This window comes from Rutilus rutilus (genome assembly GCF_951802725.1).
Source record: "Rutilus rutilus genome assembly, chromosome: 19".
Classification (NCBI taxonomy): domain Eukaryota; kingdom Metazoa; phylum Chordata; class Actinopteri; order Cypriniformes; family Leuciscidae; genus Rutilus; species Rutilus rutilus.
In genome coordinates, this window is record NC_140232.1 from 31,062,184 (window position 1) to 31,082,729 (window position 20,546).

Here is a 20,546-nt window from a genome sequence, read left to right on the forward strand (position 1 = left end):
CTTTATCTTGTATCATTAAAGTCCTTGTAAATTACTCAAACATACACCTGTGACCGCATTACATTAGTATTACTGCACAACTGCCGTTTGTGATTCTTTGTTGCTGCATGTGTTGCTTGGCAGAAATAAGAGAGAATGTAGCTGCCTCTGCAGTGAAGAGATAGGCTGCCACTGAACACCAGCAGAGAGAGAGAGAGAGAGGGAGGAGCTTCACTGTTACTCTGGAGAGAGAGCGAGAGAGAGAGTGTGAGTGTGCTTGTGATTTTGCATGGTAAAGATGGTGAAAATTTTCTACTGCAATCTGAAAAATCAGATCAATGGGTAAATAATGTCTGGCTGAACAAAATAATGACAATTCACAATTTCGGTATTTGGCAGTACCTTTTTTTATTGTGCAGTATAATCAAAAATGCAAGTGACTAAGTTTTTTTCAGAATTTTGTAGTAGTAGCCTAGTAGTAGTAGTAATATTATTATAATAATTATTATTATTACAAGACATACTGTAGTAAAAAGCATGTAAAATGTAAATATGTAAAGAAACACATAAGAACATAAAATATATATTTATGTAAAATGCATAGTATGCAAAACTTATTTATTCATTTTGCACACACTTCTAAATTACTTACAAATGAGAAAAAAGTTAAAGGCCAAAGCCACAAATATTTTCAATACAGACCTTCAAAAGTGAACCAGAATAATAAAAAGCCAGTGATAGTGTAATTGCAGAACAGTAGAGAATAGAGATTTAATTCATGGTTATGAATTCAGTAAAAGAAAAAAGAAAAAATTTGTTTAAAATAAGATGTAGATCAAATTAATATGATAGGTATTTTACTTTTAAATTATAGTAATTTTTTACTTTTACTTTTACTTAAGAGTATTACAGTTCAGCATGCAGAAAATGATTTGATTAATCTGAATCGATTAATTGATTGGTTGCCTCTTCTTTCCTCTTATGAAACTCTGACGTCTTCTTGTACATCTAGATAGTATTATCATTCAATCACTGAACCTGTTGAAACAAATGCAAAACAATGTGGCAAAACACAAAGCTATGAATATTAGACATGAAGATGAGTGAATTGGATGGAACACACATACTTTTAGCTTTGCTCCTGATGATCATTGCCACAGTCATGATGACGAGACCAACAGCAATGCAGGAGAAAAAGCCCATGTAGAATAAAGAGACTCCTTTCTCATGCTGATCTTCAACAATATCTGAAAGCAAACACAAGCAACATGTATGTACAGAAAAAAAATACAATTACACTCACAGGCTTTGAGACATACAGGGCACAAGATATGTTTTTCCAGATTGACTAAATATCAGTAGTGGCTCCTGACCGTTAAGTTTGGTAGGGCAGATTCTGGGTCTTAACACTAGTTTATGATAAACATTTTGGAAGTTTTATATTCTGATCGCTGAACAAAAAGCACTTTTGGCAGAGGTCTAACATCCTTGCGTTATAAAGTCATGTTTATTCTCAGAACAAACATAAAAAAAACACAACTGTACTATATGAAGGCTATTTACTGCATGTTTAAACTAAAGGATTTATACGTTCATTTATTTGATGCGCTACTACAGACATGCCAACTAGTTACTAACCTGATGCAGACTAAAATACACAACTGAAGCGGACTAATATCATCTTGGTCTGGAGGAAGGTTTACGTGAGGTAAATAAATAAATAAGCGGGGCAGTCTGAAATCTGCCCCAAAGGCTCTCATTAAAAAGTCATTAAAAGTTGCATTTTCTGTTGAATTTGGGGAAACAACTTGAAACATTTGTTGTGTTAAGCTATTTCAATTGTTTTTGTTTGATTTGTTCATTGCAAACAGCTGAAAGTCTGTAAGTTTTGCCTATAAACCTGATTTGCAATGGGGGTTGAATAATTATGATTACAACTGTAGGTCTCACTGTAATTTAGGAATGCTAATAAACAATAAGTGGGGCATGTCTTTGAAACATATAGTGCTGGTAATTTTTCATTTTAAATTGAAATAAATTAATAAATAAGCTGTTACTTTAATAACCAAAATAATACATTAATAAAACACTGTAAATCCACTGACTTAAGGCCCGTTCACACCAAGAACGATAGCTATAATGATAACTAAATTAGCGATAACGATAACGATCTTTTTATTCTATTCGCGCGCGTTGCGGTTTCAAAGTAGCGAAACTGGATGATAGGCATCTCGAATGTTGATCCACTTCTTCCTAGCACTATCCCCTATAAATAAATACACACACACACACACACACACACACGATTTTTAGAACTATCTTTATAGTTATCGTCCTTGGTGTGAACGAGCCTTTATTACTCTCTGTGTCTTGTAATATTTTCATATATCCAATAGAAGCTCAAACGCTCATGTCATGTTGGGGGTTTGAGTTTCTATAAGATTTATAAGATACACATACAAAGTTGTATTTTTAACTTTTTACAATTTTGAAAAGCTGTATTTATAACCACTAAACCATTAGAAAAATGTAATTGCTTATCTAAACTATAACTAATAAGAAAGAAATTATCCATACCTTCATTCATTAAAAAAATAAATAAATCAGTAATCAAAATTAAGAAGCATCAAACAACAAATCTGCTGACTTACTCTGTGTCTGGTTATATGTTGTGTTCATGTTGGTGGCTTGAGCTTCAGTAAAACAGAGAAACACAGCAATTTGTTTACTTTTTACAATTAACGAAACATGAACATTAAATTAATTAATAAATTATTTAATAATATTAATAAATTACAGAACATGAAATAATGAGCCAGTACTTGTACACCACTGTATTAAACCACTTTTTTTTTAAAGTGTTTCGATTAAATTGACATTGATCAAAATTCAACATGTCAGCAAAACAGAGCATTAGAATTAGAATACATTAATGTTATAGTATGCTTTACCAGATGGGCTGTAGGTGTACGTCTCACTCTGATGGTTCACCGCAGAATTAATCTTATGCACACAGGTGAAGGAAACAGGTGGACTCACTTTCACATCAAACACACACTCTTCATCTGAATAACACAGTGGGTACTTCAGTGTGTAGTTGTGTTCACCCGCCACTGACAGCTGGAAAGAACTCTTAGTGAACCTCCAGCCAAATGAACACATCACTATCACGTGCTCTCTGTCCTGCATGTGCCCATACACTGCGATGCTGGGCACTGGGGCATCTGAAATAAAACACACATCATGCTTATTAATTTTTTGTTCATCAAACTGAGAGATGAAACTAAAAATATTATATATATATATATATATATATATATATAATATCTTATTCACTCGTCTCATTCACTCCAGTTGAATAGTGTTGGTGTTAGGTTCTAAATTTCGGCACTGGGTTGCGAGTATTGGTTATAATTTTACTCATTCCCACAGTTTTTCGCGCTCACCCATCATTCTATATAAATGGCATGTACTCCCGCAGGAATACCGCAGGACCCAACGCAACAGAGTGCGGCGTGGGACTAGATTTGATGGCCGAGTAGGGATGGGCATATCGATATGAAGTAGCCCATTGATATACCGATACTGACATCGAGTATCAAATGTATCGATACTCAAATAAAAATCACTAACCTATGTTAGTGAATAATTGTGTAGTAGAACTATTTTCCTGCTCATCTGAACACATGCAAAAGCTGCAAGTCAGAACCAATCAATCACAGAGAGCATTCACACACATTGCTGACTGCATTCAAACAGGGCTGCGTTTCCCAAAAGTATCATAAGAAACCATTAATGCTTTTGGGAAACGCACAGAACAATGCTTAACATAACACAGAAAAACATAATATGTTTGAGTTATTTCACAATAAACAAATTGAAATTAGGGCTGTGCAATTAATTGAATTTCAATTTCAATTTCGATTTTTGCTCCCAACGATCACCAAATTAGTATAATCGAGTAAAAACGATTATTTTGCCATTTTCTGTTTTAAAAGAACGCTCTTATTTTGTCTTGTGTTCTGAATGACGCGCGCACGCGCACATCCGCCCCTCCCGATGCCGTAAACTCTCTCAGCTTGAATGTTTAAACTGATAAGACTTAAAAAGAAGTGAAAATGATAAACTTTAGTTACGATGCAATGCTGGCCCGATTGTACAAGTGACAATTCCATCATGTCCCGACTCATAAACGCGAAAGTGTAGTTTCGACGCTTGCTTTTGTCCAGCACATTCAGAGAGGCAGAGAGAGAGAGAGGAGACGCAGCGCCGCTGAACACTCACGCGGTTTGTGAAATTGCGTCTCGGAGAAAGTTTTAAAATTATTGATTTGATTTTATAATCTGTGTGGATTCATTTAAGATATTCATACAATCTACATGCTAAAGTGAATCAATGTTTGTGGGGAATTTCCCGCATTATAAGTGGTAGACCTGCGGGAATTATTAAAATACTCATTGAAGTATTATCTGTTACATTATTTATTTTAATAGGTCAAAAAGTACAATCAATGTTCACATTTCGATTTTTAAGAATTGTTGAAAGGTGTCTTTGGTAACACTTTACAATAAGGTTCATTAATTAGCATTATAACTAACTTCCTTTGTTAAAATTTAACTAATACTGAACAATAATTCTACAGCATCTTAGTTAATATTAATTTCACCATTTACCAATACGTTATTAAAATGAAAGGTTGTATTTGTTAACATTAGTTAATGCACTGTAAACTAACATGAACAAACAATGAACAGCTGTATTTTTATTAACTAGCATTAAACAAGATTAATAAATACTGTAACAAATGTTTTTCTCATTGTTAGTTCATGTTAGTTAATACATTAACTAATGTTAACTAATTAACATTATTGTAAAGTGTTACCGTGTCTTTTTAATAAATGCAACACGTTCCCAGTCATGTGAAATAATCGTGTTACATAATCGTGATTTCAATATTGACCAAAATAATCGTGATTATGATTTTTCCCATGATCGAGCAGCCCTAATTGAAATTGTAGCCTACATAGTTTATGCAATTAAATAATTTTAAATTGAATGTTAAAAGTTCCAAAGTTCTAAATAAGTTCCAATTAAGGTGTATTGTATGTTAAAATGCCTTTTAAATATAATGTTAAGTGGGTATCATTAGCCATTTAACTTTTTAGTAATTCAATAATTAAAAAAAAATTTAAATGTAAAAGTTCAGTTTAGAGGTATCGTATTGGTATCGGCGATACTGGCCTTGAAAGTATCGGTATCGCATCGAAAACGTGGTATCGCCCATCCCCATGGCCGAGTGCAGGCGGAAAGGTGCTCGTGTGTATGCGGGTTGCGGGAGAATAAAACGATTCACGGGACTCATATCTAAAAACTAATAAACTGTAATTCATCTGTTGCACAAAAGCAACAAGAACAACCAAAATGAAATAGAAACGATTTACAGGCCAGAGTTTCTATTTATAACATGTTTACAACGTTGAACAATGTAGCCAATCACAGACATATGTGATGATTTCTTGAACGCAATGGCCAGTCAGATGCATTTAAGATAAAATCCCCTCACCGCTTAAAACAGACTTTTTGTTCAGAGCTGAATTCTGCATGCTGGCAAATCCTCTAATTATAACAAACAAATTGTAGATATTGGGAAAGATTCATTGTGCAGTCAGCTTCATTGATAATAACAGAGATTTGTGAGATCGCAATGAACTGAGATGTCAGCTTTTAAGGAATTATTAAGGGAGCGCACTTTACGCGCGTTCTGTCATGCCAAATTTGCTTTTATGTTAAATTAACAGTGGTTTGTGAATGTTATTGCTTTAATAACAAATAATGTATCGGGAGCATTTATGCTGATGTGTAGGTGGTGGCGACATGTAGGCTAACTTGAAAGTATTTCATGGAGGTACGGAAAAAAATCTATTTATACTTTTATGTTGGCTTTTGCGGGTGGGGGTGGGACAAAACATGAATGTAGCGGGTGGGAGAAGGTAACATATTTTTTATTTTTTAGCTTGAACTGTCAAATACACTCAAAATGATGTCAAATGGCCCGTTTTGGCAAGTACTCAGGTGAACACAGTCAGTTTTGGAACGTAATAGTATGAGAAATTGCATGTTGTGTAATGGTATATTGGATCTGTGCATAAGCTCTTAAAATGACAGCAGCCTAATAAACCTGCTGCCATTTCTCATGTAAAAGTTTGGGTTTGCAATTTTTTTTATACTGGTTGAAACTCTCTTCACATCTGATAGCAATCAATAATAGAAGTGGTCTAAATATTAAAACATGTAGGCATGTACATATATCTTCAATGGAAGTCTTAGGACCAATTTTTTTCTCTCCAATCATTCAATTCGATCCGAATGCAATGGTAGTTGGTAGGATGTCCTACAGTACCTGCCTGTCAACCTATGTTTTTCCATACCTCCACACACCTGCTCGCGCAGACATCACACATCATCAGTGCGTTACATAAGGCTATGCAGAGTTGTAGACAGACAGTCACTGAGCGCCAAAAACAAATAACAGCCATCTTTTACAGTTCATCCTGAACCAAAACAGATTATTTCACGCCATGTCGTAACCGTAATTACAAGATGGCAACCCGTGACGTTCTACCCGGAGCTGTTCACGTCCTCCTACTTGGATTTATGCATTTCTATGGCAACACTATCAGCGCTGAAATGAATCTGCAGTTGTCAGGTGGTACAAGTAAGAGCTCTGTAAGTTGTTTACGTTCATTATTATTATAATGTTATATGCTTTGAGACAAGAGGTAATTTAACACCGTCTCTCATCTCGTAATGCTTTGCAGACTCATGCTTTCAAAACTAGCTTGCTATTGCTAGCCTCTCTGAAATTGCCTACCCTACCTTTAATCAAAGAACAAAAGACAAAGAGAAAATCACTCACACTCACATTAATCTGTATTTGATTTTTACAGTGAAGACTATTTGATTACAAGCACATGGCCAGTAAAGCAAATCACAATCATAATTTGTGCTCACACAAAACGAGACATAAACACACGCAGGTAATGAGAACACAAAACATGACAACATGAAAGCACACAGCTAGTGTAAAACACAAGCTGCGTGCTACACAGTACAAGACAATACATGACATGAAAGCACGTGGCTGATGTAAACACGAACTGCGTGCTACACAAAACAAAACAACACACACGGACAGAAGAGCGTAAGGCCTGAGCGAACTCTAAACCGCACGCTCACACAAGACAGAGCGCACGAGAACGAGCGTAAGCTCATCCTGTGCGCTCACAACAGAATACAAACACGCAAAGTCCGAATCCCGACAGAAACGAAGCCAAACTAGACCGAAGTGCTGGGATCCAAACACCACGTCCGGCACATGAAACAAGGCACAGACAAGAGCTTGCGCGGTTTCTATTTCGAGCTCAGACAAAACAGGAGTGTCAGAGCTCTGTCACAAAACCAAGAAATGAACTAGACATACGTGACAGAACCCTGACGTTTCCCCTGTGGTAGTGAAAATGGTAGTGAATATTGATATTTTAAGGTATTGAGGTACTGTATCAGTTAGAAATTCCAGTATCGTGAAATAAAAAAATAAAAAAATAAAAAGTTTATTATCTTTCTTTTTCATTGTGTTTAATTATATTTGTGTAGCCTATGCTTTTCGATGTTTTCCTTTTGAGCTTAAGATCACCGCTGATTTGTCAAGTGTGCTGCCGCCTGGCAGCTTTTTTAAACTCCTCTTCCACTCATCAGAAGTGAGCTGTTGCTATACTGGGCTGGTTGCACTGGGCCAGACTTCCTGCCAGCCACCAGAACAAAATGTTTTCTCAGTGCTTCGAGCGTTTTAATTTTTTTTTTAATTTTTTTTTCATTTGTTTAATTTAGAATGTGGTAGTAATGTAGGAGAGCCTGCCCTTTTATTATATAACTCATATTATATAAAGCATATTCTATGTTTTGCTAAGTGTAGTCAAGTAAGCTTTGCTAATGCCAGTGCATTAAACAAACTACTCCAAAAAATCATATTAAAAGTATTACACATGATATTTTTAAGTAAATAGCACATACCATTTTTCACAGTGTAGTCATTAAAATGGAAATGTTTCTTTAGTGAATATAGCTGTGTTGTCTTACTTTTTGGGGGGCAGAAGCCCCACTTTTCAGCGATGTTGAAATCTTTTTCTGTGGAACACCACAGCAGACCATCTTCCCTGCCATCCACAGTGCACTCAGCGTACCACTTGTCACCAAACTTAAAAGGGAAATGGCATGGTTTCCCACATGAATTACCACCTATACTAGATATCTCTGTGGAACATAAATGAAATTAAGGGTTTAAGTTTAATTTAAAACGGTTTAAGAATTTGATCTAAACAACTAAAATGACAATAAGGACACTGAAATCTGTCACCTAGTTTAACAAATGCTAACATCACACAGGGAAATTCACAATAGACATTAAATATGAATGTTACATTTTATCATTATAAAGGGCTTAATGGTTGTCCAAATATCTGTTAGGTGGATGTTTGGTTGTCATACCTTGATATCCACGAGAACACAAATTTTCTTCGGTCCCATAAATCAGCCAGCGACTCCAAACACCTGTTCCATTAAACAGCATCACATTTTTCGTATTATTTCCATAGTTCAAGTGTAGTGGATGTCCCTTCAATCCAAACAAGTTCTCATCTTTACATTCCCAGGTTTGTCTGGGGTTAGATTCATTGCAGGGCAGAAGGATAATTTTGGTCCAGTTTTCGATCTTCTCGGCCCCCAAGCAGAGACTATTAGAGAGGCTGATGATTCGTGAAGAGGAAATCCATCGGAAATGCTGTGCCTTAGATGATTCATCACATGGTGCAGCCTCTACATTAGCGCTCACGACTGTCACACATTTGTTGTGGTCCTCGTTGTAGATAAGGAAGGAGCTGGTTTCTGAATGTATGGAAAATTATATCAGACACTGTAAAATGCAACACATTACAACCTGTGTAAACTTAATAAGCTAAAAAAATTAGATGCTGCGTCACAACACAATGGGAACAACAGGCCGAGACTGATCGTCCACTGAAGTAAGAAATTCTGGTGAGATTTTGTTTATTATGTTATGTTATATTTCATTTTCTTGTCATTAACTGTTAGTGTATAGTATAGTATAAACACAATCATGCCAAAAAGTACTTTAAATTAAAAATGTATAGCCCCAAGTGCCTATAAGTGTGGTGCGATGCAGCCTTTTATGAACTTTTGCACCATCAGCCAATGAATAGGGGTTAAAGTCCCTGTAAAGTCAAAATTAAGTATGTGTTCTGAGTTTGTCACACCACAGAAAAATGTGTTATTAGCCACCCAGCCAAATTTGCATGATAAAAAAAGCCGGCAAGTACATAAAATAAGCTATCAAAATCTTGAAAAAATGAGCAGGAGTCTCTGCTCTCAAACGCTGGGGGCGTGTCCGCTGGCTGCACTGAAACCATTCCCACTCACGGGAAAGCTACCGTCGCCACACTCAACTGTCTGTCATCACCGCTACAGCCGGAATGGATGCTCCTAGCATCTTAATTGTGTTACATGTACATGTTCATGTTCGAGCCTGGACTACCTACTATAATTATAACATAAGCACACAAGGCAACTTATACTCATTGGTGGGCACGCACTGCCAACGATGGCACCAGTTGTTGGCGCGACGGGAGTATGAACACCGAGGCGGGAGATAGTCGGCTCGGCCCCATTCACCAGTAACAGCGGATTATCAGTGAATCCCAGTTGTCTCCGGAGAAAGTTTATAAAACTATCCTGTGTAAAATGATCACTACAGAGGCGGGTTTTGGCGGTGATCCTCAGCTCTCCAAGGTGGCTCTTCACAAAATTAGTCCACCTCTTGTTGATGTGATACGTTAGTTTTTCGGAAATTTAAATAAGGACACCGATCTGTTTTGTACGTGATCGCATCCAGGTTATATGCATTTCTGTGACGAGGCATAGTAGCAAACTGTAGGCTGTAGTAACCATAGATATCATATAAAGCCTTTATATGATATCTATGGTAGTAACTAACAGTACTGCTGCCAGTAACTCGCGATCGGCAAATTGATGTGAATGTGCTCTATTTATATTGTTAGGGGAGGGGCCAGCGTCAGGGGCTCCAGTGCGTCATCGAGCCCCCGTTTTAGCCCCGCCCAAAAAATCCGGAACACAGCAATGGTGAAAAACTGTTTAACGGTCTAACTCCACAATTCAGTACTTCACAGTTCACAGTCTTTGTAATATGTTTTAGCAAAACATTTCTAACATTTCTAATGTGTTTAGATTTTTTTTTTTAGAATTGCCTTTACAGGGACTTTAAGCACATCTTAACTTCTGTATTCTGCAAAACAGATTGCATTGCTTCTGGTTCAGGTCTTTTGTATGTGCTTTATTAAATATAGAGCCTATTTACTCAAGATACCTTCAAATGAGCTACCAAAGATGAGCATAACCTATGTCCCTTGCATATGCAGATTGATATCTCAAAGTTTTTTATTATTTTATTTATTCATCAACAATTTGAAAATTCTGTGAAATTCTACATTATACAGTAAATTCCGTTTTATTACTGGATTCTGTCTGCATCACGGAAATCATAGTGCCCTAGATAAAACGAACTAGAAAGATGTTTAATAACTAGGCTTATAATTGCTATCTTACCAGAGATGGAGAAAAATTCTACTTCAGCAAGTAAACGTGTTCCTGTCCCCAAAAAAGTTAGTACTCAAAAGCACTTCCCTCCACATTTTCTACTGTGCATTGTTTATTTTTACCACGCGTGCTCACCAGTTATGTGCACTCCTGAGTATATCACTAGTCACATATTTGGAATTTCATTTTACCCCTGTTCAGTTGATCGTTTTAGCTGTTTGTGCATGTATAAGATTTGCAAAGTTACAAAGCTCAAAGTCTCCCATAAAAATGTTCTTTCTATCTAAAAGAGAAGGCAGATGCAGAGCTAAAATGCTTTGATTGAATTCTCCCTCACATATAATACTGTCACGAGTGGTTGCAGGAAGGCAGACAGAGACGAGGATACATTTTCAAAGACGAAGGTTTAATGTAATTAAACACAGGACAGCAGAACAGGTAGCAACACAAAATATAACGGAGATCGGACGAAGTCTGACAGAACTTAAAAATCAGACGCAGGCTCGGGGACAGACGCAGAAAACCTGTTCAGTCTATTGTTTTAGCTGTTTGTGCATGTATAAGATTTGCAAAGTTACAAAGCTCAAAGTCTCCCATAAAAATGTACTTTCTATCTAAAAGAGAAGGCAGATCCAGAGCTAAAACGCTTTGATTGAATTCTCTCTCACATACGGTCACGGGTGGTTGCAGGAAGGCAGACGGAGATGAGGATGCATTTTCAAAAACGAAGGTTTAATGTAATTAAACACAGGACATCAGAACAGGTAGCAACACTAAATATAACGGAGATCAGACGAAGACTGACAGACGCAGACTCGGGGACAGATGCAGGTCTAGGAACATGAACAGTTCTTGGGGCAGGAACAGGTCTAGGGACAGGAACAGGTCTTGACGTGGTGGCAGACATCCTGGCTCAAGGCTCAGGCAGCAGCCATCTTTGCAGAGGGCTCAGGTGGCAGCCATCTTTGCCGAAGGCTTGACAGGCATGACGTGAAGAAGCTCTATAAGGGTGGTCTCGGCAGGACAAGACTCTGGAAGGGTGGTCTCGGTGGGATGAGACTCTGGAATGGTGGTCTAGGTGGGACGAGACTCTGGAAGGGTGGTCTCGGCGGGATGAGACTCTGGAAGGGCGGGACGAGACTCTGGAAGGGCGGGACGAGACTCTGGAAGGGCGGGACGAGACTCTGGAAGGGCGGGACGAGACTCTGGAAGGGTGGTCTCGGCGGGACGAGACTCTGGAAGGGTGGTCTCGGCGGGACGAGACACTGGAAGGGTGGTCTCGGCGGCTGCCAGTGATGATGGTTGTTCTCTGGATCGAGACGCTTACCAAACACCTGCTGATGGCTTCCCTCCATTTCAGTCCATCGATGTTTGGGAGGTCGATGGCTTGGCGGAAATTGGCCCCGATCCAGAAAAGCAGCTTGAGGGTTTCATCATTGAGGGGGCTAGTGGCGGCTCGACGAACTAAGTTCACCACGAAGGTGGTTCTGTCACAGGTGGTTGCAGGAAGGCAGACGAGGATGAAGGAAGGTAGCAACACTAGAGCTGTAGCGGGGCGTCGATGATGTCGACGCTTCGACGTCAAAATTACGTCGACGTAGGGATGGCTCGATACCACAATTTTGGTTTCGGTACGGTACCAGAACCTAATACCTCGGTATCGATACTAAATCGATACCACGGGTGACAAATAACCAGCCTCAAATATTAAGTGAATTGAAACAGTTTTATTAAAAAACACTGCTTGAAACTCTGCTGCACCGAATGTGCAAACAAAAAGTTATCAAAATGTTTACAAAAAAATTTAATAAATAAAAAACAGTCAGGGAACTTACAGTAGGTTAAATTTTGATTTAAAAAAAAAAAGAAAAAAAAGAAAAGGACACCTGAAATGATACAATTAAAATAGGTTAATATCTATTATCTATAATAATTGATTAATATAGAATAATAATAGAATAATGAAATGAAATGTAAACCATTAGCTGTCATGCATCAACAGAGAATTATCAGCATTTATAGCATTTATTCATCTTGGTTTGATTACTGTTTGGTTTGGGTTCATATTAGTTTAATGCATAAAGTAATGTTAACATGCTAAACATGTATTAGTATATTTAAATAATAATTACGGATTGATCTATTCTAGATTAATAAATGCTATAATACTGTCAGGTCAGGTTACCTAATGAATGTTGACAAATGTAGCTTAAATGTAAAGTGTTACTCTAACATTCATATTAGTAATATCCATATTACTATATTACTCTCTCTCAGCTGATTCCTCAGTCGGTCGCTACAGCAGCAGTGATAGATATGCCTTTCATTTTACTATCACTAATCTCTTTATTCATTCAAATTCAATTAATATATGATTGTTTGAAAGTGCAAAAAAATTATGAGAACTAAACTTCATTGGTTCTAGCGTGTCATGAAAGCACATTTGAGCTTTCGTGTTTACCGTGTCATATTTAATTGATAAGCTCTGTGTGCGCTGTGAATAAAAGTCTAAATTAAATCAGTTGAATGACGGACTCACGTGTCGATCTCTGAACTCTTTGAACAAGTCAGGATGATCAAGTGACAAGTGGTCAACGTTAGCCAGATTTGATGTGTTGCCTCCCGTGGCTAATATTTAAAGCAGCGTTTGTACAGTGGTGCATTGAGGTCTGTTGCTTCACCTTTCTCATTACTTTTGTAGGCAAAGTAATGTCATATTTCACTCCTATTGCTCTCTTTATTTATTCATTTCGGGCGTGTAGAATGAGTTTCATCTGTTTGATCCATCGTGTTCCTCCGTTGTCACCGTTTGCCGGTTTTGCGTGACCCGCGTCAGTTTGGGTAGCGCACTGCCGCCTAGCAGTGAACTTCGAAACAGCAGCGCATCAAATACCGAAGTGAGCAAAATTATGATATTGTACCGTTTGAAATATAATATATACCGGTATTTTTGCAGTACCGATATACCGCGCATCCCTACGTCGACGTCATATTTTTTGCGTCGGCGCTTCTTTATTTTTTGCACCTTTCCCGTTAGGTAGCCTACAGCTCGCCACACACACACCGCCCGCCGTGTTATTCTGTCATGTTTTCTCACTTTCTTTCCAAACCGCGACAAACGCCAGTCTCCTTTCTCTGCAGAATGCGATAAATCCGCTCAACCATTCACAGCGCACCATTCCACGCATTGTAAACAGTAACGGCGGCGCTTTGAATACACCCGGACTCCTAGTTTTATTATCTACTTTGTACTTTTTGATCAACAAACAAACAAACAAAAAAAAAATACATTTGACGGCATTGATGAACCTGTGGTGATTTCTGCTGCAGGGAAGAAACGTAAGCCATCGAAATCTAATCATTTACGTGAGGAGATTAAGAAGATGAGGCACGCGGGAGGAAGAGAAATGCCGACTGTTGCTTGTTCTCACATGACAGCGTCAAACTTCTGTTGAATGCTGACACGTTAACCCCAGGGGATCTTTTAAAAAACTTTAAATTCTTGTAGCCTACTCAAAGTCAACGAAAACCGAGCAGGACCAAGCCATTTTACGTCAAAAAAGTTCAGGAGGTATTTCTTAGCGATGGCTGATTGAATGTAACGTTAGCCTATGTTTAGTCCAGTTCGTGCCTGTATATAAGATTAGTATTGACCGAGTTCAGAGGCTGTCATATGTGGATCAACTTACTTTGTTGTGTATTTTCAACAGTTTCAATATGAAAAATAACTTTTATATTGATTCAATGGATTAATTGCATTTTTGGGAAAAAATAATCAGTTTTTATAATAAATCTTTGAAAATCTAAATCTGGATTTGAATTATTTATGTTATTAACCTAAAGATGCTATGTGAAAGTTTGAAACAGAAAATAGTGGTTTTCATCTTGCCACTTTCTTGGTAAAGAAAACACATTTTTTTATTAAGATTAATCAAAATGGATTTATCACGTTTATACTATAATATTCAGAAGTAAACATTGTAGCTGACAGAGTGATTATGTCAGAATGTTTATTTTTAAACCACAACCTTCTAAGTGCTTCTTTTACCATATATTTAATGATATCTTTTGCATTTCTCATCCAAACAACGTCAAACTTGGCACTGCACTTACTCGTGCCCAGACAGCTGTCGAGTTTGAAATCCATCGGAGTAACGGTTCGACAGAGATATGCATATGATGATGATGATGATGACTAAACAGGTGATAAAACTGAACTGATAATGACCGTGACCATGGAAACGAAGGAGTAGCGGGAAAAGAACAAAGGAAAACAGGAACAAATCAAAACACAAACCGAAAGTCCAAACATACACCACAGACATGTGACACATACGTCACTATGTGGAAATATTTGTATACGCAAAGAAAGAAGGTGTGGCTTCAGTTGTAGTAGTAGTGTTGTCATCGCCATACCGTAAGACGCTGTGTTTCTATGCAAAAGCAACAATATTCCAGAACAGTACAACCAAAAAAATGTTTTACGGTGGACAGTTTCCTAAACCTGTGAGAGAGTACAAGGCCGGCTGTGCACAAAGGCTAAAATAACAATTCCAACTTTGCTAGGGCAATCTGGCGTTTCTGAATCAGACCCTGTAAGTATGTTTTATTATTTGTTAAAGTATTTGCTATTGACTGTTCAAATGCAGAGTTTTGTGCAGTGTGTAGAGTAGGCCTAATGAATATTGTTTGTTGTTCTTGCGATCTAAAGTGCAGAGATGGATTTATGCTTACAAACAGGATCCTCTGTTCTCTGCTTATAATTTGTGGTGAAAACAACATGACAAACATAGATGCATTATGCTGTCTTCTCAAACTGGCGGTGTTTGTCAAGTGCAGCTGAACCGTGGCTTGTGTACTGCTTGAGGTGCTCGGCCTATCACAACGCACTGGGTCGACGGAAATGTACAATAATGTACAATAAATGAAAAATAATGTACTTTTTGAACATTAAAGCATGTTTTCTATTTCACCCAATACACAAATTAATGATATTTGAATATAGCATTAAATGACCTCTGCTTGTTTGCAGTGGAAGGATAAATAAAGAACTGGTTCTTTAAATTAGTAGTGTTTTCATTATTAAAAAAAAACCACAATGTTTATAAAGGCTAATGTTTTATGTATTTAAGGAGCCAATAAGAGTGACAGTCTGGTATTTGCCCTCTAATCAGCCAATACAGCCTATGCATAGCACTTAATCTTTTATATACAACAATACAATACAACATGGTGTTTAATTGTGTGTGTATATATAATATATATACATATATATAATATATATACATATATATTTAATATATATGTAAGCAATAAGGTACGAGAGGCTGTGCTGTATTGTGCATAAGTCACGGCTGAACGGTGTTGTTAGGCATGACGCAAAGCGGAGTAACCCCTTCATCCGTGACTCATTCACGATACAGCACTTGCCTAGAGTACCTTATTGCTTTTATAAAACGGTTACCACACAAATTTTAAAGCCAAAAAATCTGTATCTATGCAACTTTCATGAAGTAAAATCCAAGCGGCAACCTCCCTGTCTCTCTCTTGAAACCAACACGAAAGTGAATTAAATGGCAATTCATCAACCGAGGTCACAACAGGTTTTGCGTGGGAGTGCAAATAACTTTGCGAGGGAACACAAAAATTTTGCGTGGGAACGCAAAAGATTTGAAAAAAATATATAATTATCCCATCCTAAATTTTTTCCACCACCACATCCCTTTAGGGGCTCCGTACATATTAGATTTTAATAGATACCGCCCCAGTGACAGCTTTATTACCTTTTATTGAGAGTGCAGGCAAATATTTCAGTCATGGTTCGTCTCAATTTTTAAGACTTTAAAATATTTTTCTTAAAAAAGAACACTGACAGTAAATGGTATAGATTAAAGTCAGTAGACATTGAAGGGTAAACTGTTGTACCATTGACCGGTGAATGGGTACAAAAACATAAATTATATTGACTCATATCCTTTAAAGTATTTTGAAAATGAAAACTGACAGATTAAAGTGATTAAATCGGATGACGCACCTGTCACTGAAGTAGTAGTAGTATGCCATGCATCAGGAGAAGCTGTACAAACATACAGCAAAATTATATTGATGCAATCCTTGTAGAATAAAAAAAATTACACATGATATTTTTAAGTAAATAGCACATAACATTTTTCAGTGTAGTCATTAAAATGGAAATGTTTCTTTAGTGAATATAGCTGTGTTGTCTTACTTTTTGGGGGGCAGAAGCCCCACTTTCCAGCGATGTTGTAATTTTTTTCTGTGGAACACCACAGCAGACCATCTTCCCTGCCATCCACAGTGCACTCAGCGTACCACTTGTCACCAAACTTAAAAGGGAAATGGCATGGTTTCCCAAATGAATTACCACCTATACTAGATATCTCTGTGGAACATAAACAAATGAAATTAAGGGTTTAATTTTAATTTAGAATGGTTTAAGAATTTGATCTAAACAACTAAAATGACAATAAGGACACTGAAGTCTGTCACCTAGTTTAACAAATGCTAACATCACACAGGGAAATTCACAATAGACATTAAATATGAATGTTACATTTTATCATTATAAAGGGCTTAATGGTTGTCCAAATATCTGTTAGGTGGACTTTTGGTCGTACCTTGATATCCATGAGAACACAAATTTTCTTCGGTCCCATAAATCAGCCAGCGACTCCAAACACCTGTTCCATTAAACAGCATCATATTTTTCGTATTATTTCCATAGTTCAAGTGCAGTGGATGTCCCTTCAATCCAAACAAGTTCTCATCTTTACATTCCCAGGTTTGTCTGGGGTTAGATTCATTGCAGGGCAGAAGGATAATTTTGGCGCCGTTTTCGATCTTCTCGGCCCCCAAGCAGAGACTATAAGAGAGGCTGATGATTCGTGAAGAGGAAATCCATCGGAAATGCTGTGCCTTAGATGATTCATCACATGGTGCAGCCTCTACATTAGCACTCACGACTGACAGACATTTGTTGTGGTCCTCGTTGTAGATAAGGAAGGAGCTGGTTTCTGAATGTATGGAAAATGATATCAGACACTAAAGGCAACACATTACATACTTTGTAAACTTAATCAACTAAAAAAAACTAGACTTAAAATATTAAATATAATGATAATTTAACATTATTGCCCGGTCAAAAAAGTGTTTCTGTTCAGAACGATTAAACTTGATTTTATTTTTATGTTCCTGTTAAAATTTCATTCCTTTCTCAGTTTTGTTTTCGTTCCTTGCAGGGCTACAAACTGTTTTCAAAGTATAATTAAATTTTCTAAGTACTGTATACTTGGCTTGTAGTTGTGTTTTCTCTTTTGATTGAGTAGCCTATTACATACTTTTTTCACAGTTTTATATACTGTCTTATAAACTTGCATTGTTTGAAAAATGAAAATATTTATTTATAAAGAAAACTGTAGTCACAGGTATGTGAATTTTTGTGTAGTCCACTGGTAGTGTGCATAGGAATTTACTTCAAATCTACTTTAAGGTTTATTTCAAGTACAAAAATGAATAGCCTACATAGGAACATAGTAGTATACTTTAAAGTGCAAAAATAATATATAGATATAAAGATGCAAAAATAAAAAATATATACTTTTCAGAAGTTTAGCTTAAGTGTCATGAAAACTTTCCTTGATGAATTTTCCTTGATCCCACTGTGCTATAAAAACAGGTTATGAATGCAACCATGGTTCCCTGAGAAGGGGAACGAGACTACGTCTAGGACGCTAATGGGGAATGCTTCTGGCATGTCCAGTGTCTAAAGCATGTTTCAAAACACTACAATTACATTGGCCAGCAACAGCCTATGATGTCACTACTGGTGTGAGTAGAGTATAAATAGGGCACCTGTAGTACATGTTATCCTTTTCTTGTCTGAAGGAGACGTGGGCAGGCATGCCTGAAGCATGGCAATGGGACGCAGTGTCTCGTTCACCTTCTCAGGGAACCATGGTTACATTCGTAACCCAAGACTTTCCCTTTCGAATGGGAACAAACAAATGCCCATTCCGCCATTCTGAAGGAATGAGTGCCGTATGGCTGACATAAGTCAGTGGCTTCAATGGGACCGATCCAGAGTCACAGTTCCCCGTCCTAGCAGTACTCAACAGCGGTCATGGTTCAGATTTTATTCTAACGGAATTTGTTAAAATAATGTATAAAACAAATTCAGTACATGACCGCTTTAAAGGTGTGCTAAACATGAATAGTGCTCATAAACAGCTATTGAGATTAAACCGACTAGAGACTTGGAACTGGAAACAGTATTCAATAAGTCACAATGAAACATTTTTAACTATCATAAACTTTGTATACTTGTAAAAATGTAAACGTTTTTGCACAAACAAAAAAAACAATTTTGATAAAGATGTAATAAATTACTAATCTTATATTTATATTTTATTATTTTTAATGCTCTCCATATGTTCCCTCCAAAATTGCATATAGGTATTAGAGCTGCCCTGATTTTTTTTTTTTTTTTTTTACAGCTCAGATAATTTTATGATTTAAAAAAAAAAGGTGCTTCATGAACATTATGAGCTCAGCTTAGTGTATGTCAGTCAGTGCCACCCAGAAAAAAGGTACAAAAGCTGTCACTGGGGCAGTCCTTTTTCAAAAATTATACATTTGTACCTAAAGGGTGCATATTAGTTCCTAAAAGATACCGCCCCAGTGACAGCTTTGGTACCTTTTTTTTAAGAGTGAAGGCAAATATTTCAGTCATGGTTCGTCTCAAGTTTTAAATTGCACTTTAAAATATTTTTCTTAAAAAAGAACACTGACAGTAAATTGAATGGATTAAAGTCAGTAGACGATGCCATTGAAGGGTAAACTGTTGTACCATTGACCGGTGAATGGGTACAAAAACATAAATTATATTGACTCATATCCTTTAAAGTATTTTGAAAATGAAGACTAACAGATTAAAGTGATTAGATCGGATGACGCACCTGTCACTGAAGTAGTAGTAGTATGACGTGCATCAGGAGGAGCTGTGATTAGATCGGATGACGCACCTGTCACTGAAGTAGTAGTAGTATGACGTGCATCAGGAGGAGCTGTACAAACATACAGCAAAATTATATTGATGCTATCCATGTAGAATAAAAACAAATAACTGAAAAGTGTGTAGATTAAAGTTAATGCACCTGTTGTTATATGGTAATCTGGGTCCCATGCATCAGACGCATCTGTACAAAAACACAGCAAAAATTATATTGACTCCTATCCTTACACAGTTGATATACACAAAATCTGAGGCAGAGAAATGTGATCCACTTACTGAACGCTGACCAAAGGACCAATAAAAGGTTATAAAGCAGGTTCATGCTGTCATAGGTTAGAGAGCTACAGCTTTCTGAGACACATGCGGGGCAGAGACTGGGTTTTAATACAGAGGAAGTCTATTAAGTGTTACCAAGAAAAATAGAGTAGGAGTGAAAAGCAGAAGTGGCTATTATGACAAACATTAACTTTATACACAGCAAAATCTTCGTTGTTAAATTAACACCATTCTGTGTGTATATGGAGACCCCCTTCAGTGAAAATCAAGTTTTTAATGTTGTTTATATGTCTATGTGTTGTTTTCAATATGCTTTAAGACAGACCATGTGTAAATTCATAAATCAACACCATTGCTGAGTATTTTCTCCTTAAAACTGAAGTGAACCAGAGACAGTCTCAAAAGGAAGCCTGAGGCAGGCTTTGCGGCAAAACTTATACTTCTAATTTAGTCCCATATGGTCTGGTGCTATAGTTCTTCCAACGTAAGCATAAAATCCCTAGGGGGTTAGGGGGTAACAGTATAGGACCCAAGGACCAGATGTTCGAAAGAAGACCCGGAGTCAGAATTATAA

General features: G+C 37.1%; 1 protein-coding gene across 1 annotated transcript; it reads right to left on the reverse strand.

The window, feature by feature from the left end:
• Nucleotides 1-372: 372 nt before the first annotated feature.
• LOC311278941 (uncharacterized protein) lies at nt 373-20,078 on the reverse strand. Its single transcript, XM_084390113.1, has 12 exons — nt 19,973-20,078; nt 19,839-19,880; nt 19,641-19,748; nt 17,304-17,699; nt 16,895-17,068; nt 16,700-16,741; nt 8,524-8,919; nt 8,116-8,289; nt 2,931-3,203; nt 2,631-2,672; nt 1,107-1,226; nt 373-1,017 (listed from the first exon to the last, which is right to left on the reverse strand). Exons 1-12 carry the CDS (start codon nt 20,016-20,018, stop codon nt 1,001-1,003), a joined length of 1,830 nt encoding a protein of 609 aa, XP_084246239.1. The 5' UTR covers nt 20,019-20,078; the 3' UTR covers nt 373-1,000.
• Between the last annotated feature and the right edge of the window lie 468 nt (nt 20,079-20,546).

What these genes read in the sequence shown, in the direction of transcription:
- LOC311278941 (XM_084390113.1), bottom strand. Translation starts at nt 20,018, where the DNA reads ATGAACCTGCTTTATAACCTTTTATTGGTCCTTTGGTCAGCGTTCA. An exon ending in TACTACTACTTCAGTGACAG is followed by an intron (nt 17,700 to 19,640) that starts GTGCGTCATCCG and finishes CCATACATTCAG; the next exon opens with AAACCAGCTCCTTCCTTATC. An exon ending in GGGCTTCTGCCCCCCAAAAA is followed by an intron (nt 16,742 to 16,894) that starts GTAAGACAACAC and finishes ATGTTTGTACAG; the next exon opens with CTTCTCCTGATGCATGGCAT.